The sequence below is a fragment of the Anomaloglossus baeobatrachus genome, chromosome 4 (genome assembly GCF_048569485.1).
Source record: "Anomaloglossus baeobatrachus isolate aAnoBae1 chromosome 4, aAnoBae1.hap1, whole genome shotgun sequence".
NCBI classification, from domain to species: Eukaryota; Metazoa; Chordata; class Amphibia; order Anura; family Aromobatidae; genus Anomaloglossus; species Anomaloglossus baeobatrachus.
The window spans coordinates 440,313,690-440,336,216 of NC_134356.1; the positions used below are offsets into that span (position 1 = coordinate 440,313,690).

At 51.2% G+C, this 22,527-nt stretch overlaps 1 protein-coding gene across 1 annotated transcript in view; it reads right to left on the reverse strand.

Annotated features, from left to right (window-relative positions):
• Positions 1 to 22,527, reverse strand: part of LACTB (lactamase beta) — an 85,344-nt gene that overhangs the window by 46,634 nt on the left and 16,183 nt on the right. The window contains exon 4 of the mRNA XM_075342660.1: positions 15,611 to 15,899. Coding sequence (XP_075198775.1) covers positions 15,611 to 15,899 — 289 coding nt within the window. The remainder of the gene's footprint in view (positions 1 to 15,610; positions 15,900 to 22,527) is intronic.

Below are 22,527 nucleotides of genomic sequence, written 5' to 3' on the forward strand. Positions count from 1 at the left end.
GGAGACCCAGACGATTGGGTGTATAGTACTGCCTCCGGAGGCCACACAAAGCATTACACTAAAAAGTGTAAGGCCCCTCCCCTTCTGGCTATACACCCCCCGTGGGATCACGGGCTGATCAGTTTTCTGCTTTGTGCGAAGGAGGTCAGACATCCACGCATAGCTCCACTGTTTAGTCAGCAGCAGCTGCTGACTATGTCGGATGGAAGAAAAGAGGGCCCATACTAGGGCCCCCAGCATGCTCCCTTCTCACCCCACTTTATGTCGGCGGTGTTTGTTAAGGTTGAGGTACCCATTGCGGGTACGGAGGCTGGAGCCCACATGCTGTTTTCCTTCCCCATCCCCCTGAGGGGCTCTGAGGAAGTGGGATCTTACCGGCCCCCAAGCCCTGAGGCCGGGCTCCATCCACAGACCCATGGAACCTGCTGGATACGGAGCTGGGTACCGTTCAGGGACAAGGCCCTGCGACATTCAGGTACTCTGTGTCCCAAACAGGCCGCGCACATTCCAGACTTGCTGGGTGTGCTAGTGCGCCGGGGACAGTAGCGCTGCGCGCTGGGGTTACAGTCACTGCAGTTTTTCTGAGTGACTTTATGTATTGGGGACTGCCGCGCCGGCCGCCCCTGGAGCGGCGGCGCGGCTGCGACTTGTAGTGCGCCGGGGACTTAGCGCCGACCGTGCTTTTACGACGGCGTCGCTTATAAATTTAGTCCCCGGCTTCTGCGGCCTAGCTCCGCTTCGTTGCCGCCCCCACCCTGTCAATCAGGGCAAGGGAGAGACGCTGTACGATTAATCAGCGCCGAGGGCTGGAGTCTTATTTACATGCTCCAGCCCTCTCACTGAGCACAGTGGGACGCAGGTTTCCCGCTCTTTGTCTGCACACGCCCAGGGCCCGCCCCCCTCCATAGGACGCCGGCAGCCATTCCTACATGCAGTCTGGCTGGAGAACGGACACAGGCTCTGGGAGACCCAGACAAGGGATTTCTGGCGACCACACACCCGCGTTAAGCGGGCGGTAAGCAGCACTTTAGTGCTGGCCCCACTAGTGCCACAGTGTTATTTTGGTGTACCTTTTTTCTCTATACCATATATATATATATATTGCACTGTAAGGTCGCTTCTTGGCTGTATACCCTATCTTGCTCTGAGGAGACGACAACATGTCATCCGCAAAACGCAAGGGTGCCAAGACACAGGCTGTAAGCGCTGCTTGTGCCGCTTGTGGGGCTGATCTACCGGCAGGTTACAATGACCCCCATTGTGTGCAATGTTCGGTCCCTGTGCCACTTCGTCAGCCGGAGTCTATGGTGGTAGTGGCCCAGGCAGAGTCGCCGGTGAACCCTGTCCCGGTGACGGGGACAGAGTTTGCAGTTTTTGCTGACAAGATGTCTGTCACTATGACAAAGATCCTAGAAACCTTGCAGGCCAGGCCAGTTACTCAGACCATGGACACTGCTGCGGCAACGTTCCCCGGTCCCCCTCAGTTGGAGTTAATCCGTGCTTCAAGGGGGTCCCAGGCATCTCAGCCTGACGGCTCTGATTCAGATGACAGTCCCAGGCAGCCTAAGCGAGCTCGCTGGGAGAGACCCTCCACGTCATCACGCGGATCAGGGTCTCAGCGAGAGGAGTCTCTACATGATGAGACAGAGGAGGGTGATCAGGAGTCTAATCCTGAAACCGCTCTCAATCTGGATACTCCTGATGGTGACGCCATGGTAAATGACCTTATAGCGGCCATCAATAGTCTATTGGAAATTTCTCCCCCTGCCCCTTCTGCAGAGGAGGCAGCTGCACAGCAGGAGAAGTTCCATTTCAGGTATCCCAAGCGTAAACTGAGTACTTTTCTGGACCACGCTGACTTCAGAGAATCAGTCCAGAGACACCATGCTTACCCAGACAAGCGTTTCTCCAAACGTCTTAAAGATACATGTTATCCCTTTCCCCCTGACGTGGTCAAACGCTGGACCCAGTGTCCAAAGGTGGACCCCCCAATCTCCAGGCTTGCGGCTAGATCCATAGTTGCAGTGGAGGATGGGGCTTCACTTAAAGATGCCAATGACAGACAGATGGACCTTTGGTTGAAATCTGTCTATGAAGCTATCGGCGCGTCGTTTGCTCCAGCATTCGCGGCCGTGTGGGCACTCCAAGCTATTTCAGCTGGTCTGGCACAGGTGGACTCTATCATACGTCCAGCAGTGCCGCGAGTAGCGTCCCTAACCTCGCAAATGTCTGCGTTTGCGACTTACGCTATCAACGCTGTCCTGGACTCTACAAGCCGTACCTCAATGGCGTCTGCCAACTCTGTGGTTTTGCGCAGAGCCTTGTGGTTAAAGGAATGGAAAGCGGATTCTGCTTCCAAAAAATGTTTAACCAGCTTGCCACTATCTGTAGGTAGACTGTTTGGTGAACAATTGGCTGAAATCATTAAACAATCCAAGGGTAAAGACTCCTCCTTACCCCAGCCCAGATCAAGCAAACCTCAACAGAGGAAGTGGCAGTCGAGGTTTCGGTCCTTTCGAGGCTCCGGCAAGACCCAATTCTCCTCGTCCAAAGGGACTCAGAAGGAGCAAAGGAGCTCAGATTCCTGGCGGGCTCACTCACGCCCCAAGAAAGCAACCGGAGGAACCGCTTCCAAGGCGGCTGCCTCATGACTTTCGGCCTCCTCCCTCCGCATCCTCGGTCGGTGGCAGGCTCTCCCGCTTTTGCGACATTTGGCTGCCACAGGTCAAAGACCGGTGGGTAACAGACATTTTGTCTCACGGGTACAGGATAGAGTTCAGTTCTCGTCCTCCGCCTCGGTTCTTCAGAACCTCCCCACATCCCGACCGAGCAGATGCCCTTCTGCAGGCGGTGTGCTCACTAAAAGCAGAAGGAGTGGTGATCCCTGTTCCTCTGCAGGAACAAGGGCAAGGTTTTTACTCCAATCTCTTTGTGGTTCCAAAAAAGGACGGCTCGTTTCGTCCTGTTCTGGACCTAAAGCTGCTCAACAAGCATGTGAACGCCAGACGGTTCCGGATGGAATCCCTCCGCTCAGTCATTGCCTCAATGTCTCAAGGAGATTTCCTTGCATCAATAGACATCAAAGATGCTTATCTCCACGTGCCGATTGCTACAGAGCACCAACGTTTTCTACGTTTCGTGATAGGAGACGACCATCTCCAGTTCGTAGCTCTGCCATTTGGTCTGGCGACAGCCCCACGGGTTTTCACCAAGGTCATGGCGGCAGTGGTAGCAGTCTTGCATTCTCAGGGACATTCGGTGATCTCTTACTTAGACGATCTACTTGTCAAAGCACCCTCTCAAGAGGCATGCCAACTCAGCCTGAATGTTGCGCTGGAGACTCTCCAGACTTTCGGGTGGATCATCAACTTTTCAAAGTCAAATCTGTCACCGACTCAATCACTAACGTATCTTGGCATGGAGTTTCATACTCTCTCAGCGATAGTGAAGCTTCCGCTGGACAAGCAGCGGTCACTACAGACAGGGGTACAATCTCTCCTTCAGGGTCAGTCGCACCCCTTAAGGCGCCTCATGCACTTCCTAGGGAAGATGGTGGCAGCAATGGAGGCAGTCCCGTTCGCGCAGTTTCATCTGCGCCCACTTCAATGGGACATTCTCCGCCAATGGGACGGGAAGACAACTTCCCTAGACAGGAAAGTCTCCCTTTCTCAGACGGCCAAGGACTCTCTGCAATGGTGGCTTCTTCCCACCTCATTATCACAGGGAAGATCCTTCCTACCCCCATCCTGGGCAGTGGTCACGACAAGACGCGAGTCTGTCAGGGTGGGGAGCAGTTTTTCTCCACCACAGGGCTCAAGGGACGTGGACTCAGCAGGAGTCCACCCTTCAGATCAATGTTCTGGAAATCAGGGCAGTGTATCTTGCCCTACTAGCCTTCCAGCAGTGGCTGGAAGGAAAGCAGATCCGAATTCAGTCGGACAACTCCACAGCGGTGGCATACATCAACCACCAAGGAGGGACACGCAGTCGGCAAGCCTTCCAGGAAGTCAGGCGGATTCTGATGTGGGTGGAGGAAAGAGCATCCACCATATCAGCAGTTCACATCCCGGGCGTAGAAAACTGGGAAGCAGACTTCCTCAGTCGCCAGGGCATGGACGCAGGGGAATGGTCCCTTCACCCGGACGTGTTTCAGGAAATCTGCCGCCGCTGGGGGGTGCCGGACGTCGACCTAATGGCGTCTCGGCACAACAACAAGGTCCCGACCTTCATAGCGCGGTCTCGCGATCAAAGAGCTCTGGCGGCAGACGCCTTAGTGCAAGATTGGTCGCAGTTCCGGCTCCCTTATGTGTTTCCACCTCTGGCACTCTTGCCCAGAGTGTTACGCAAGATCAGATCCGATTGCGGCCGCGTCATACTCGTCGCCCCAGACTGGCCGAGGAGGTCGTGGTACCCGGATCTGTGGCATCTCACGGTCGGCCAACCGTGGGCACTACCAGACCGTCCAGACTTACTGTCCCAAGGGCCGTTTTTCCATCGGAATTCTGCGGCCCTGAACCTGACTGTGTGGCCATTGAGTCCTGGATCCTAGCGTCTTCAGGATTACCCCAAGGGGTCGTGGCCACTATGAGACAGGCTAGGAAGTCCACTTCTGCTAAGATCTACCACAGAACGTGGAAGGTTTTCTTATCCTGGTGCTCTGCACAAGGAGTATCCCCCTGGCCATTCGCGTTACCTGTTGTTCTTTCCTTCCTGCAATCTGGGTTGGAAAAGGGCTTGTCGCTCGGCTCCCTTAAAGGGCAAGTCTCGGCACTATCCGTGTTTTTTCAGAAGCGTCTAGCACGACTTTCTCAGGTGCGCACGTTCCTGCAGGGGGTTTGTCATATCGTCCCTCCGTACAGGCGGCCGTTAGATCCGTGGGATCTAAACAAGGTCCTTGTTGCTCTCCAGAAGCCGCCCTTCGAGCCTCTGAGGGATGTGTCACTTTCTCGACTCTCACAGAAAGTGGCCTTTCTGGTAGCGGTCACGTCTCTTCGGAGAGTGTCTGAACTAGCAGCGCTGTCATCCAAAGCTCCTTTCCTGGTGTTCCACCAGGACAAGGTAGTGCTGCGCCCTATTCAGGAGTTTCTCCCTAAGGTGGTATCCTCTTTTCATCTTAATCAGGATATCTCCTTGCCTTCCTTTTATCCGCATGCAGTTCATCGGTATGAAAAGGATTTACATTTGTTGGATCTGGTGAGAGCACTCAGAATCTACATTTCCCGCACGGCGCCCCTGCGCCGCTCGGATGCACTCTTTGTCCTTGTCGCTGGTAAGCGCAAAGGGTCGCAGGCTTCCAAAGCCACCCTGGCTCGATGGATCAAAGAACCAATTCTTGAAGCCTACCGTTCTGCTGGGCTTCCGGTTCCATCAGGGCTGAAGGCCCATTCTACCAGAGCCGTGGGTGCGTCCTGGGCATTACGACACCAGGCTACGGCTCAACAGGTGTGCCAGGCAGCTACCTGGTCGAGTCTGCACACTTTCACCAAACATTATCAGGTGCATACCTATGCTTCGGCGGACGCCAGCCTAGGTAGAAGAGTCCTGCAGGCGGCAGTTGCCTCCCCGTAGGGGAGGGCTGTCTTTGCAGCTCTAACATGAGGTATTTCTTTACCCACCCAGGGACAGCTTTTGGACGTCCCAATCGTCTGGGTCTCCCAATGGAGCGCCGAAGAAGAAGGGAATTTTGTTACTTACCGTAAATTCCTTTTCTTCTAGCTCCTATTGGGAGACCCAGCACCCGCCCTGTTGTCCTTCGGGATTTTTGGTTGTTTTCGGGTACACATGTTGTTCATGTTGAATGGTTTTCAGTTCTCCGATGTTACTTCGGAGTGAATTTGTTTAAACCAGTTATTGGCTTTCCTCCTTCTTGCTTTAGCACTAAAACTGATCAGCCCGTGATCCCACGGGGGGTGTATAGCCAGAAGGGGAGGGGCCTTACACTTTTTAGTGTAATGCTTTGTGTGGCCTCCGGAGGCAGTACTATACACCCAATCGTCTGGGTCTCCCAATAGGAGCTAGAAGAAAAGGAATTTACGGTAAGTAACAAAATTCCCTTCTTTGCCTGTCCCAAAGAGGAGGTTTAATCGCAGATGGCATTTCTGCTTCAATGAAACGGAGAGAGACACAGCTATTGGAAAATAACATTCTTCTGGCAGCTGTCTATGTGGCCCCAAGTCATCGTATACTGCTTGATGATCAGCAGCTTACTAAAGGAAAAGAAGCTTTGAGTGAGGTAGCAGTTAGGATGAGCAGCTACAGGACTGCCCGGTGCAAGATGACTTGGGTCCTGACAGTGCTACTGCTGCCATATCTTCATCCTCATCAGATGAGGAGTTTAACTTTGACAAGTATTTGAATGACATGGAGCAGGCAAAGCGTTGCCGCAAGGAAAAAAGATTTCACTCCGTCTCCAATAGCAGCAGATTGACCATATTTCAGCAACATTTTTCACTTGCTCTCAAAGAAATAGAAAAATTCAACCGTTCATCAAAACTGACTGTGCATGAGGCAATTCCTTTATACCCGGAAATTGTTAGAGATGTTGCCCATGTGGTTACGGCTTTGCCTCCAACCCAAGTTACTGTAGAGAGGTTGTTCTCCAGCCTTAAAATTATTAGGTCAGATTAGAGGTCATCTGCGAAGGAGGATCTGATGGAAGCAATTCTATTTCTTACAACAAATTCATAGACCGCACAAATGTTATTTAGTTTGTTTTTGTTGAAAACTGTTTTTTGCCACTTACATAGTATATTACATAGAGTTATAGTGGCAAAAAAACAGTTTTCAACAAAAAAATACTAAATAATAACATTTAGTATGCTTATATTAAAGTGAAAAATGTGGGTAGTACAATGTGAACAGACATTTAATCATTTTTATGATACAATAATCAAGATATTTAGATAGAACATAAGAAGGGAATTTTGTTACTTACCGTAAATTCCTTTTCTTCTAGCTCTTATTGGGAGACCCAGACGATTGACGATTGGGGTATAGCTACTGCCCTCCGGAGGCCACACAAAGCACTACACTAAAAAGTGCAAGGCCCCTCCCCTTCTGGCTATACCCCCCGTGGTATCACGGGTACTCCAGTTTTAGTGCCAAAGCAAGAAGGAGGAAGCCAATAACTGGTTTAAACAAATTAACTCCGAGAAACATCGGAGAACCGAAAAAACCGTTCAACATGAACAACATGTGTACCCGCAAACAACAAAAAAATCCCGAAGGACAACAGGGCGGGTGCTGGGTCTCCCAATAAGAGCTAGAAGAAAAGGAATTTACGGTAAGTAACAAAATTCCCTTCTTCTTCAGCGCTCTATTGGGAGACCCAGACGATTGGGACGTCCAAAAGCTGTCCCTGGGTGGGTAAAGAAATACCTCATGTTAGAGCTGCAAAAAAACAGCCCTCCCCTACGGGGATGTCACTGCCGCCTGCAGGACTCTTCTACCTAAGCTGGCATCCGCCGAAGCATAGGTATGCACCTGATAATGCTTGGTGAAAGTGTGCAGACTGGACCAGGTTGCTGCCTGGCACACCTGTTGAGCCGAAGCCTGGTGTCGTAATGCCCAGGACGCACCCACGGCTCTGGTTGAGTGGGCTTTTAGCCCTGAAGGAACCGGAAGCCCCGCAGAGCGGTAGGCCTCTAGAATTGGTTCTTTGATCCATCGAGCCAGGGTGGCTTTAGAAGCCTGCAATCCCTTGCGCGGACCAGCGACAAGGACAAAAAGAGCATCGGAACGGCGCATGGGCGCCGTTCGGGAAATGTAGATTCTGAGTGCTCTCACCAAATCTAGCAAACGTAAGTCCTTTTCATACCGGTGAACCGGATGAGGGTAAAAGGAAGGCAAGGATATATCCTGATTAAGATGAAACGAGGATACGACCTTAGGGAGAAACTCCGGAATGGGGCGCAGCACTACCTTGTCCTGGTGGAACACCAGGAAAGGAGCCTTGGATGACAAAGCTGCCAGCTCAGACACTCGCCGAAGCGATGTGATCGCGACAAGAAACGCCACTTTCTGTGACAGGCGAGAAAAGGAAACGTCCTTTAGAGGCTCGAAGGGCGGCTTTTGCAGAGCAACAAGTACTCTGTTCAGATCCCATGGATCTAACGGCCGCTTGTACGGGGGCACAATATGACAGACCCCCTGTAGGAACGTGCGCACCTTAGGAAGACGTGCTAGACGCTTCTGAAAAAACACCGACAGTGCCGAGACTTGCCCTTTAAGGGAGCTGAGCGACAAGCCCTTTTCCAACCCCGATTGCAGGAAGGAAAGAAAGGTGGGCAATGCAAATGGCCAAGGGGATACTCTCTGTGCAGAGCACCAAGATAAGAAAATCTTCCACGTTCTGTGGTAGATCTTAGCAGACGTTGACTTCCTAGCTTGTCTCATTGTGGCTACGACTCCTTGAGATAATCCTGCAGACGCTAGGATCCAGGACTCAATGGCCACACAGTCAGGTTCAGGGCCGCAGAATTCTGATGGAAAAACGGCCCTTGGGACAGTAAGTCTGGTCGGTCTGGCAGTGACCACGGTCGACCGACCGTGAGATGCCACAGATCCGGATACCACGATCTCCTCGGCCAGTCTGGGGCGACGAGTATGACGCGGCTGCAATCGGATCTGATCTTGCGTAACACTCTGGGCAAGAGTGCCAGAGGTGGAAAGACGTATGGGAGCCGGAACTGCGACCAATCTTGAACCAATGCGTCTGCCGCCAGAGCTCTTTGATCGCGCGACCTCGCCATGAATGCCGGGACCTTGTTGTTGTGCCGGGACGCCATTAGGTCGACGTCCGGCACTCCCCATCGGCGACAGATTTCCTGAAACACGTCCGGGTGAAGGGACCATTCCCCTGCGTCCATGCCCTGGCGACTGAGGAAGTCTGCTTCCCAGTTTTCTACGCCGGGGATGTGAACTGCGGATATGGTGGAGGCCGTGGCTTCCACCCACATCAGAATCCGCCGGACTTCCTGGAAGGCTTGCCGACTGCGTGTCCCCCCTTGGTGGTTGATGTATGCCACCGCTGTGGAGTTGTCCGACTGAATTCGGATCTGCCTTCCTTCCAGCCACTGCTGGAAGGCTAGTAGGGCAAGATACACTGCTCTGATTTCCAGAACATTGATCTGAAGGGTGGACTCCTGCGGAGTCCACGTCCCCTGAGCCCTGTGGTGGAGAAACACTGCTCCCCACCCTGACAGACTCGCATCTGTCGTGACCACTGCCCAGGATGAGGGCAGGAAGGATCTTCCCTGAGACAATGAGGTGGGAAGGAGCCACCATTGTAGAGAGTCCTTGGCCGTCTGGGAAAGAGAGACTTTCCTGTCCAGGGACGTTGACTTCCCGTCCCATTGGCGGAGAATGTCCCATTGAAGTGGACGCAGATGAAACTGCGCAAAGGGAACTGCTTCCATGGCTGCCACCATCTTCCCGAGGAAGTGCATGAGGCGCCGTAAGGGGTGCGACTGGCCCTGAAGGAGGGATTGCACCCCTGTCTGTAGTGACCGCTGCTTGTTCAGCGGAAGCTTCACTCTCGCTGCTCGAGTATGGAACTCCATGCCAAGATACGTTAGTGACTGTGTCGGAGACAGATTCGACTTTGGAAAGTTGATGATCCATCCGAACGTCTGTAGAGTCTCCAGTGTAGCATGTAGACTGAGTTGGCATGCCTCTTGAGAGGGTGCCTTGACAAGTAGATCGTCTAGGTAAGGGATCACCGAGTGTCCCTGAGAGTGCAAGACCGCTACCACTGCCGCCATGACCTTGGTGAAAACCCGTGGGGCTGTCGCCAGACCGAATGGCAGAGCTACGAACTGAAGATGTTCGTTTCCTATCACAAAACGTAGAAAACGTTGATGTTCTGTAGCAATTGGCACGTGGAGATAAGCATCTTTGATGTCTATTGAGGCAAGGAAGTCTCCTTGAGACATTGAGGCCACGACAGAGCGGAGGGTTTCCATCCGGAACCGCCTGGCGTGCACATGTTTGTTGAGCAGCTTTAGATCCAGAACAGGACGGAACGAGCCGTCCTTTTTTGGAACCACAAAGAGATTGGAGTAAAACCCTCTCCCTTGTTCCTGAGGCGGTACAGGAACCACTACTCCTTCCGCTCTTAGGGAGTCCACCGCCTGCAGCAGGGCATCTGCTCGGTCTGGATGTGGGGAGGTTCTGAAGAACCGAGCTGGAGGACGAGAACTGAACTCGATTCTGTACCCGCGAGACAAAATGTCTGTCACCCACCGGTCTTTGACCTGTGACATCCAAATAACGGAAAAGCGGGAGCGCCTGCCCCCGACCGGAGATGCGGAGGGGGGGAGCTGGAAGTCATGAGGTAGCCGCTTTGGAAGCGGTTCCTCCATTTGCTTTCTTGGGGCGCGCGTGAGCCCGCCAGGAATCTGAGCTTCTTTGCGTCCTCTGAGTCCCTTTGGACGAGGAGAATTGTGTCTTGCCCGAACCTCGAAAGGACTGAAACCTCTGCTGCCATTTTTTCTGCTGAGGTTTGCTTGATCTGGGCTGGGGCAAAGAAGAGTCTTTACCCTTGGACTGTTTAATGATGTCAGCCAATGGCTCGCCAAACAGTCTATCTCTAGATAAAGGCAGGCTGGTTAAACATTTTTTGGAACCAGCATCTGCTTTCCAGTCCTTTAACCACAAGGCTCTGCGCAAAACTACCGAATTGGCGGACGCCATTGAGGTGCGGCTGGTAGATTCTAGGACCGCATTGATAGCGTAAGACGCAAACGCGGACATCTGCGAGGTAAGGGACGCCACTTGCGGCACCGCTGGATGTAAGATAGCATCCACTTTTGCTAACCCTGCTGAAATAGCTTGGAGTGCCCATACGGCTGCGAATGCTGGAGCAAACGACGCGCCGATAGCTTCATAAACAGACTTTAACCAGAGGTCCATCTGTCTGTCATTGGCATCCTTAAGTGAAGCGCCATCCTCCACTGCAACTATGGATCTAGCTGCAAGTTTGGAAATCGGGGGGTCAACTTTTGGACACTGGGTCCAGCGCTTGACCACATCAGGGGGGAAAGGAAAACGTGTATCCTTAGAACGTTTAGAGAAACGCCTTTCTGGATGAGCGTCGTGTTTCTGGATTGACTCTCTGAAGTCAGAGTGATCCAAGAAAGCACTTAATTTACGCTTGGGATAGAGAAAACGAAACTTCTCCTGCTCTGCAGCTGCCTCCTCTGCAGAAGGGGCTGGGGGAGAAATATCCAACAGTCTATTGATGGCTGAGATAAGCTCGTTTACCATGGCGTCCCCATCCGGGGTATCCAGATTGAGAGGGGTTCCAGGATAAGACTCCTGATCACTCTCATCAGACGCATCACAGAGCGACTGATTGCGCTGAGACCCTGAGCAGTGTGATGACGTTGAGGGTCTTTCCCAGCGAGCCCGCTTAGGGTGGCTGGGGCTATCATCTGAGTCATAATACTCAGCCTGTGAAGCCGGGGACCCCCTTGCAGTCTGGATTAAATCCAACTGAGGGGGATTAGAGGACAGAGACCTCGCCGTGTCCATAGACTGAGCCCCAGGCATGGATTGCAAAGTTTCAAGGATTTTTGCCATAGTCACAGACATATTATCAGCAAAAACTGCAAAGTCTGTCCCTGACACCGGGGCAGGACTTACAGGCGTCTCAGCCTGGGTCACTATCTCTCCTGACTCCGGCTGGCGAAGCAGCACCGGATCTGAGCATTGCACACAATGGGGGTCCTTGGAGCCTGCTGGTAGAGCAGCCCCACATGCAGCACACGCAGTGTACACAGCCCTAGCCTTGGCAGCCTTGCGTTTTGTGGATGACATGTTGCTGCCTCCTCAGAGCGATCTGGGTATACAGCCAGGAAGCGACCTCACAGTGCAAGCAATAAGGAAATATATATATGTCCAGTGACACAGTACACTAATACACACTGAGGCACTAGAGGGGCCAGCTGAAAAGCCGCTTACCGCCCGCTTAAGAGCGGGTGTGTGATCTCCAAAGCCCCCTAGTCCAGGTCTCCCAGAGCCTTGCGTCCTTCCTCCAGCCAGACATGCATGTAATGGCTGCCGGCGTCCTGAGAGAGGAGGGGGGGCGGGCCCTGGGCGTTCCTGGCTAAGAGCGGGAAGCCTGCTTCCCTCTGTGCCTAGTGAGAGGGCTGGAGCATGTAAATCAGGCTCCAGCCCTCGTCGCTGCGGTGAAACAGCGTCTCTCCCCTACCCTGATTGACAGGGTGGGGGCGGGAACGAATCGGAGCTGCCGGCGTCCTAGGCCGCAAAAGCCGGGGACTAGATTTATAAACGCCACCGCCGTAAAAGCGCGGTCGGCGTGTCCCCGGCGAACTAAAAGTCACAGCAGCGCCGCCGGTCCAGCGGGGGTCGGCGCTGCGTTCCCACAACACAGAAAAAAGTCCCCCAGTTAAACTGTAGGAACACTAGCTCTAGCGTTACGGTCCCCGGCGCACTACAACACCCAGCCAGCCCGGAGTGTGTCTGTGCCTGCCGGGGACACAGAGTACCTGTATGATGCAGGGCCTTGTCCCTGATGGTACTCCTGCTCGGCATCCACCAGGTGCTATGGGTCTGTGGATGGAGCCCGGCGTCAGAGCTTTGAGGCCGGCAGGATCCCACTTCCACAGAGCCCTACAAGGGGATGTGGAAGGAAAACAGCAAGTGGGGCTCCAGCCCCTGTACCAGCAATAGGTACCTCAACCTTACAACACCATCTACGGGTGAGAAGGGAGCATGCTGGGGGCCCTATATGGGCCCTCTTTTCTTCCATCCGAAATAGTCAGCAGCTACTGCTGACTAAAATCTGTGGAGCTATGCATGGAATGTCTGACCTCCTTCGCACAAAGCTTGAAAACTGGAGTACCCGTGATACCACGGGGGGGTATAGCCAGAAGGGGAGGGGCCTTGCACTTTTTAGTGTAGTGCTTTGTGTGGCCTCCGGAGGGCAGTAGCTATACCCCAATCGTCAATCGTCTGGGTCTCCCAATAGAGCGCTGAAGAAAATATATTTATTGGAATACAACTTTAGAACACAAAAAACTAATAAATTGTAAATATGTAATACAATATGTTATATATATATATATATATATATATATATATATATATATATATATATATATATTACATACACAAGATATATATGTAATCTACTGTATATTACATATTGTTCATATTTACAATTTATTACAGTTTTTTGTGTTCTAAAGTTGTATTCCACTAACTATATTTTATGTTCTATCCAAATATCTTGATTATTGTATCATAAAAATTATTAAATATCTGATGTTCACATACACATGTTCATGTACTACAATACATTTTTCACTTAACTATAAGCAATATATGTAGGCGTCGGAGTCGGTGCAAGGGAAATTGAGGAGTCGGAGTCGAAGGTTTGGCTTACCCGACTCCACAGCCCTGGTTAGGTTGGAATACTGCCCTGCAGCCCAGTTTTCAAAGGGAGGGGATCATGCTCTGCTTCAGTATCTCACAGTATATGATGATAGTCATGGTTCCTCAATAAACTGTAGCTCCCCTCAGCCAACAGCTCCAAACCATGACACTCCCACCACCATGCTTGACTGTAAGCAAGACATACTTGTCTTTGTGCTCCTCACCTTGCTGCCACCACGCACACAACAACACCAACTGAACCAATTAAGTTTATCTTGGTCTCATCAAATCACAAGGTATGGTTCCAGTAATCCACGTCCTTACTCTGCTTATCCTCAGCAAAATGCGGCCTTTTTTTGTGTATCATCTATAGAAGAGGCTTCTTTCTGGGAAGACAGCCATGCAGACCAATTTGATGCAGTGTGTGGCAAATGGTCTAAGCACTGACAGGCTGATCCCCCACCCTTTTAACCTCTGCAGCAATGCTACCGTGTTTCCCCGAAAGTAGGACCCCCCCGAAAGTAAGGCAGGGTGGGGGTTTCGGGGGGGTCCGCCAATGTAGGGCACCCCCCGATTGTAAGGCAGGGTAGCGGGGGGGGGCCGGGGAATGTAAGGCCGCCTATGGGTGGGGGTCCCTGGGGAAAGTACAGGAACTTACCGCTGTTCCCTCGCTCCATCCAGGCCTTCTCCAGTCTCGTGCCACCCGTGGTCCGCCTCCGGTGAATGGCCCCCGCAAGGCTCCCTGCTGGCCATCAGCTCGAGCTGTGATTGGCCAGTCAGCCGGCTCGCAGCTGATTGGCCCTGAGCTCGAGCTGTGATTGGCCAGTCAGCCGGCTCGCAGCTGATTGGCCCTCAGCTCGAGCTGCGATTGGCCAGTCAGCCGGCTCGCAGCTGATTGGCCGAATCAGCCGGCTCGCAGCTGATTGGCCGAAATCAGCCGCGACGTCACCGCCTGCAGGCTCGCTCCGATTGGTCCAGCGTCCCCGGCATCCGAATCGTCAGCCCGGCACAAGTAACGGTAAGTTCCGAAACTGTGTGTGTGTGTGTGTGTGTGTGTGTGTGTGTGTGTGTGTGTGTACGTGTGTGTGTGTGTACGGTATGTGTATGGGTGCTGTATGGGGCTGTATGTGTCAGTGTGTGTGTGTGTGTGTGTGTGTGTGTACGGTACCGGTACGATATGTGTGGGTGCCGTGTGGGGCTGTACCGGTACCGTATGTGTCAGTGTGTGTGGTGGCAGAGTGGGGGGCAGAACCACTGTATGGGGAGAATGCAGGGGGGAGGATGGGGTGGATGCCTGATCCCAAACAATGGGGAGGCTGCAGGGGGGAGGAAGGGGTGGATGCCTGATCCCAAACAATGGGGAGTCTGCAGGGGGGAGGAAGGGGTGGATGCCTGATCCCAAACAATGGGGAGGCTGCAGGGGGGAGGAAGGGGTGGATGCCTGATCCCAAACAATGGGGAGGCTGCAGGGGGGAGGATTGTCATTTTTTTTCCAATGTAAGGCCTCCCCCGAAAGTAAGGCAGGGTGGGACTTTTGGGGGTAAAATTAATGTAAGACAGGGCCTTACTTTCGGGGAAACACGGTAGCAGCACTCCTACATCTATTTTGAACAAACAATCTTTGGATAGGATGCGGAATACATGCACTCAACTTCTTTGGTCGACCATGGCAAGGCCTGTTCTGAGTAGAACCTGTCTTGTTAAACCACTGTATGGTCTTGGACATCATGCTGCAGCTCAGTTTCAGAAGGTTGGCAATCTTCTTATAGCCTGGAACATCATTATGCAAAGCAACAATTGTTTTTTTTTCTTTCCCATGAGGTCCCATGTTGAATTTCCAGTGACCAGTATGAGACTGTATGTGAGTGATAACAACAAATGTAACACATCTGCTCCTCATTCACACAAGACCTTGTAACAATAATGAGTCACATGACACTGGGGAGGAAAAATAGCTAATTTGACACAATTTAGCCATTTTCACTTAGGGGTTTACTTACTTCTGTTGTCCGTGGTTTAGCCATTAATGGCTGCGTGTTGAGTTATTTAGAGGGCACTTCAAATTTACACTGTTATACAAGCCATATCTTCAGTATTGTCCCATGAAAACATAGAATAAAATATTTCTAAAAATGTGAGGGGTGTATTCACGTTTGTGATATACTGTATATATTAAAATGCCTCATGTATTACGTAATGTCAAGTCACTTACCAGGTTTAAACACCAGAGGATCGTTCTTAAACAGATCTAAAGCCTCAATCACACTGTTGAACTTGTCCTTGATGTAAAACTCTTCTGGTTCCAATGGTGCATTTTTCGGGGATTTTGCAGTATCTGGCGGTTTCAGTTTGCGCTGCTCCCCTGTTCTCGCTGATTCAGTATCTTCGGGAGGTGTTTCTGAAGATTTCTTTCCAATTTTTTTCCTGATTTTCTGGATATCCTTTTCATAATGCCTGATTCCACTTATGTGTGACACTAATAACCTGGTTGTTATTGTTACCTGGAAGTGAATTATTCAGTTTCAGAAAACTTGTACATCGATAAGTATTGACGTGACCGAACAGAAAAACAAGTGGCCTAAATATCAGCACAATGTACTACACTAGTATGCAGTCCATCTAGCAGTCTACTAAATGCAGAGCTCGTAAGTACCGTATTTTTCGGACTATAAGACGCACCGAACCATAAGACGCACCCTGGTTTTAGAGGAGGAAAATAAGGAAATAAAATTTTAAGCAAAAAATGTGGTCATGACACACTTATGGGGCGAGTATCTGCTGCTGACACTGTTATGGGGGTAATGTCCCCAAATTCTCTACTAAGGTACCCCAGCCTGGTAATGATCCTCCTGACTTGTATATGATCCCCATCCTTGTATATATGTCCCTCATCCTGGTATATATTCCCATCCTGCTATATACCGCCATCCTGGTATAGCCCCCATCCTGCTAAATACCGCCATCCTGGTATAGCCCCCATCCTGCTAAATACCGCCATCCTGGTATAGCCCCCATCCTGCTGTATACCCCCATCCTGCTGTATACCCCCATCCTGCTGTATACCCCCATCCTGCTGTATACCCCCATCCTGCTCTATACCCCCATCCTGCTCTATACCCCCATCCTGCTCTATACCCCCATCCTGCTCTATACCCCCATCCTGCTCTATACCCCCATCCTGCTCTATACCCCCATCCAGCTCTATACCCCCATCCAGCTCTATACCCCCATCCAGCTCTATACCCCCATCCTGCTATATACCCCCATTCTGCTATATACCCCCATTCTGCTATATACCCCCATCCTGCTATATACCCCCATCCTGATAAATACCCCCATCCTGCTAAATACCCCCATCCTGCTAAATACCCCCATCCTGCTAAATACCCCCATCCTGCTAAATACCCCCATCCTGCTATATACCCCCATCCTGTTATATACCCCCATCCTGTTATATACCCCCATCCTGTTATATACCCCCATCCTGCTATATACCCCCAGCCTGCTATATACCCCCAGCCTGCTATATACCACCGTGCGGAGCTGCCGCCCCACCACCGTGCGGAGCTGCCGCCGCACCACCGTGCGGAGCTGCCGCCCAATCTACACCCCACCTACTGTCTCCTCCCCATAATCCTATAGAATGTAAGCCCACAAAGGTAGGGCCCTCTTCCCTCTGTACTAGTCTGTCTACTGTAACTTGTATATGTATTCTGTATGTAACCCCCTTCTCATGTACAGCACCATGGAATTAATGGTGCTCTATAAATAAATAATAATAATATACCCCAATCTTGGTATATAGCCTGCATCCTGTGGCACAAAAAAAAAAAAACTAATACTCATCTTTCCTCCCTCCAGCAGCATCGCTCGTCTTCTTGTCTGTGACAGCAACAGTGCCGCTGACCTGTGTTGAGACGGTCACCGTTCCCCTGCAGCATCGTGATGTCCTCCTGTCTGCCGCCCGCTGATGTGTGTGGAGCCGTGTGCACAGGGATGACGTCATCGCTGTGCGCACAGCTCTACACAGATCAGCGGGCCGGAAGACAGGAGGATATCGCGATGCTGCAGGATCGGTGAGTATACCGTACTTATTCACTCCCCCCCGCGCTGATGATAATGCGCGGGGGGCAGTCAATATAGCCGCACATGATCACTCCAGGCTGTAGTTGCCAGGGGTGATCACGCGGGCCGGCTAATTATGCGCGCATACCCTGCCCATCATCCCGCCCACCTGTCAGCGCCGGCTTCAGCGCTGAGAGATGATGGGCGGGAGGATGCATGCATATGAAACGAGTGGGCCCACGTGGTCACGGCAGGCGCTGCTACAGCCTACGCATGCCGCCGATGTCCCGCTCCACCGCAGCACCCTCATTCCCCGCAGCCATGCCCTACATTCAGACTATAAGACACACACCCCACTTTCCCCCAACATTTGGGAGGAAAAAAGTGCGTCTTATAGTCCGAAAAATACGGTATATAAAAAAAATATATATTTTTTTGTTTTGTTTTTCACTTGGAAAATAGGAACAAAAAAATAACCTTTCTTTTCTTAAATATTTAATTAAACAAATATTCAGAAAGGCACACTGCCATGCTAGATCACTACTGTATATAAACCACACAGGAACAGTGGTTGGAAGGTCCAACATGCTTCTGGCCTTAAAGGGAGTCTATCAGCAGGATTTCACACCCAAACTATTTATATGCGCATGTAGCTCTTTTAAAGACAAGTCCAGCAACATGTTTACATGGCCAGTCCCTTCCTGAGAAATCAGTATTTGAACTGACATGCAAATGAGGCTGAAGGGCTATGGTAGATCTGAAGCCTTTGTCACTCCAGCTCTGTTCCCTACCCACTATTGCCTAATCCTACTTGTCTGACAGCCTCTATGCTTTGTAACTTCGGGCAAACAAGCTGTTAGTCAAGCAGGAGGAGGCGTTGGGCAGGAAACAGCTGGAGTGACAAATGGTTCAGATCCACAGCCTCACTTGCCTACTAATTCAAACTGTGATCATTGAGGAACGGACTGGCCATGTAAAGGTATTGCTGGACTTCCCTATGAAAGTGCTATATGCGAATATATATAGTTTGGGGGGTGAAATCTTGCTGATGATTCCCTTTAAGCTAGATGGGAAGACAGAATTACAATGATTTTAGGCATAACTATTGCTATAAACCTGCTGTAGGAATACAATCTTAGGTAGACACTGAATAGACCAAAGTGGATTTCATTCACCCATGTTGGGCACCCCAGACCTTTTTCCTCCTGAAGAGAACTGCATTTATAACAGGATAGCGGCCATCTTCTTATACAGTAAAATGTGCTTTTAGCCAAGGTTAAATATTTATCTATTGGAAAGAAGCTACAGATCCATAATTAAAGGGAATCAGTCACCAAGTTTTTGCCACCTAATCTGAGAGCAGCATAATGTTGGAGCAGAGATCCTGATTTCAGCCATATGTCACTTTCTGGGCTGCTTAGTGTGGTTTTGATACAATCACTGATTAATCAGCAGTAGATCAGTAGAGGACTACTTGTCCTGCTGCCAGGTAGTCCAGCATATTCATGAGCTCTGTATAACTGCTAGATCTGCAGCAGTGAAAAAATTGATTTTATCAAAATGACAGCAAATAGCTCAGTAAGTGACACATCGCTGTCTCTACATTATGCTGCTTTCAGATAGGGAATCAAAAACCTGGTGACAGATTCCCTTTAAGAGGATCTGTCGCAAGGTAAAAAGTAGCATTTGGCTTTTTTTCCGCCTCTCTTCTAGGTATTCCATTTTTTTTTGTTTTTCCATACAGTTACAGAGATAAGGGCCTTTTTATTTAGTGTTACTTTTTATAGTCTTTATCAAGGGGACATGGGTCCCATGGTAATAATGCAGAGCAGCTTAAAGACATGCCCCCAGAGAATCCTGTGAGCCCTGCCGTCTTGGTAAAAACCAGAAAAATTAGCACTAAATAAAAAGGCCCCGTATTTCTGAACCAGTATGGCGGATTCAATAAAGTAAAAAGAAGGGAATTTTGTTTACTTACCGTAAATTCCTTTTCTTCTAGCTCCTATTGGGAGACCCAGACAATTGGCGTGTATAGCTACTGCCTCCGGAGGCCACACAAAGTATTACGCTTTAAAAAGTGTAACCCCTCCCCTCTGCCTATACACCCTCCCGTGCATCACGGGCCCATCAGTTTTGGTGCCAAAGCAGGAAGGAGGAACTTATAAATTGGTCTAAGGTAAATTCAATCCGAAGGATGTTCGGAGAACTGAAACCATGAACCAAAAGAACCCTTCAACATGAACAACATGTGTACACAAAAGAACAACAGCCCGAAGGGAACAGGGGCGGGTGCTGGGTCTCCCAATAGGAGCTAGAAGAAAAGGAATTTACGGTAAGTAAACAAAATTCCCTTCTTCTTTGTCGCTCCATTGGGAGACCCAGACAATTGGGATGTCCAAAAGCAGTCCCTGGGTGGGTAAAAGAATACCTCGATAAAAAGAGCCGAAAAAACGGCCCTCTCTTACAGGTGAGCAACCGCCTCCTGAAGGACTCGCCTACCTAGGCTGGCATTTGCCACAGCATAGGCATGAACTTGATAGTGTTTCGTGAAAGTGTGCAGACTCGATCAGGTAGTGCTGACACACCTGCTGAGCCGTAGCCTGGTGCCGCAATGCCCAGGATGCGTCTGCGGCTCTGGTAGAATGGGCTTTCAGCTCTAAAGGAATTGGAAGCCCAGAAGAACGGTAGGCTTCAAGGGTCAGTTCCTTGATCCACCGAGCCAAGGTTGACTTGGAAGCCTGCGACCCCTTACGCTGGCCAGTGACCAGGACAAAGAGCGCATCAGAACGGCGCGGGGGCGCAGTGTGCGAAAAGAAGAGCCGGAGTGCTCTCCCGAGATCTAACAAGTGCAATCCTTTTCACAATTGTGAACTGGATCCAAAAGAAGGTAAGGAGATATCCTGATTGAGAAGAAAAGGAGGATACCACCTTAAGTAGGAATTCCGGGACCGGACGCAGAACTACTTCATCCTGGCGAAACACCAGGAAGGGGGCTTGCATGACAGCGCTGCTAGCTCAGACACTCTCCGAAGTGATGTGCCTGCCACTAGGAAGACCACCTTCTGCGAAAGGCGTGATAGAGATAACTCTGAGAACGCTAAGAGCCAGGACTCAATGGCCACCCAGTCAGGTTGAAGACCGCAGAATTCAGATGGAAAATGGCCCTTGAGACAGCCAGTCTGGTCGGTCCGGGAGTGCCCACGGTCGACCCACCGTGAGGTGCCACAGATCCAGGTATCACGACCTCCTCGGCCAGTCTGGAGCGACGAGGAAGGCGCGGCGGCAGTCGGACCCGATCTTGAGTAACACTCTGGGCAGCAGCGCCAGAGGAGGAAATACATAAGTCAGTCGAAATTGCGACCAGCCTTGAACTGATGCGTCCGCCGCCAGCGCTCTGTGCTGGTGGTTGATGTACGCGACCGCCGTGGCGTCGTCCGAATGTATCCGGATCTGCCTGCCGTCCAGCCACCGCTGGAACGACTTTAGGGCTAGCTACACTGCCCTTATCTCCAGAACATTGATCTGAAGGGAGGACTCTGTCAGAGTCCAGGTTCCCTGAGCCCTGTGGTGGAGGAAGACCGCTGTCCACCCTGACAAACTCTCGTCCGTCGTGACCATAGCCTAGGATGTGAGCAGGAAGGACCTTTCTTTCGACCAAGAAGTGGGAAGAAGCCACCACTGAGGAGAGGTTTTGTCTGCCAGTGAAAGAGAGACGTTCCTGTCTAGGGACGTCGACCTCCTGTCCCATTTGCGGAGAATGTGCCATTGGAGTGGACGCAGATGAAACTGCGCAAGGGGAACTGTCTCCATTGCTGCCACCATCTTCCCTAGGAAGCGTGTGAGGCGCCTCAAGGGGTGAGACTGGGCCCGAAGGAGAAAGTGCACCCTTGTCTGCAGTGAACGCTGTTTGTCCAGCGGAAGCTTCACTATCTCTGAGAGAGAATGAACTCCATCCCGAGGTAAGTCAGTGAATTGGGTCAGTGTCAATTTTTACTTTGGGAAATTGATGATCCACCCGAACCTCTGGAGAGTCTCCAAAAGAATGTTCAGGCTGTGTTGACATGCCACCCGGGAGGGTGCCTTGACTTAGGAGATCGTCTAAGTAAGGGATCACCGAGTGTCCCTGAGAGTGTAGGCTCATCGCCACTGATGCCATGACCTTGGTGAAGACCCGTGGGACTGTCGCCAGGCCGAAAGGCAGAGTCACGAGCTGAAAGTGTTCGACTCGGATGGCAAAACACCGGGAGCGTTGATGCTCTGGTGTAATCGGCACATGGAGATAAGCATCCCTGAAGTCGATTGATGCTAGGAAGACTCCCTGGGACATCGAAGCGATGACTGAGCGGAGAGATTCCATCCGAAACCGTCTGGTTCTCACGTGTCTGTTGAGCAGAATGAGGCCCGGAAACGGACCGGAATGATCCGTCCTTTTTTGGTACCCCGAACAAGTTGGAGTAAAGACCGCGACCACGTTCATGAAGCGGAACGGGGATCACAACTCCATTTGCAGAGACAAGTCGGAGGATGAGAGCTGAGCTCTATCCTGTAACCGTGAGACGGAATGTCTCTCACCCATCGGTTTTTCATCCAATTGCTCGCCAAACAAACGGTCGCCAGAAAATGGCAAACCGGTTAAGAACTTCTTGGAAGCAGAGTCTGCCTTCCAGTCGCGTAGCCACATGGCCCTGCGGACTGCCACTGAATTGGCGGATGCTACCGCTGTACGGCTCGCAGAGTCCAGGACGGCGTTCATGGCGTAGGACGAAAAAGCCGACGCCTGAGAAGTCAAAGACACAACCTGCGGAGCAGAGGTACGTGCGTCCGCATTAGTCTCAGACAGACAAGCTGATGATAGCTTGGAGTGCCCACTCGACTGCGAAGACCGGAGCAAAAGACGCGCCTATGGCTTCATAGATGGATTTCATCATGAGCTCTATTTGCCTGTCAGTGGCATCCTTGAGCGATGAACCATCTGCCACTAATACCACGGATCTAGCCGCCAGTCTGGAGACTGGAGGATCCACCTTGGGACACTGAGCCCAACCCTTAACTACGTCAGGGGGG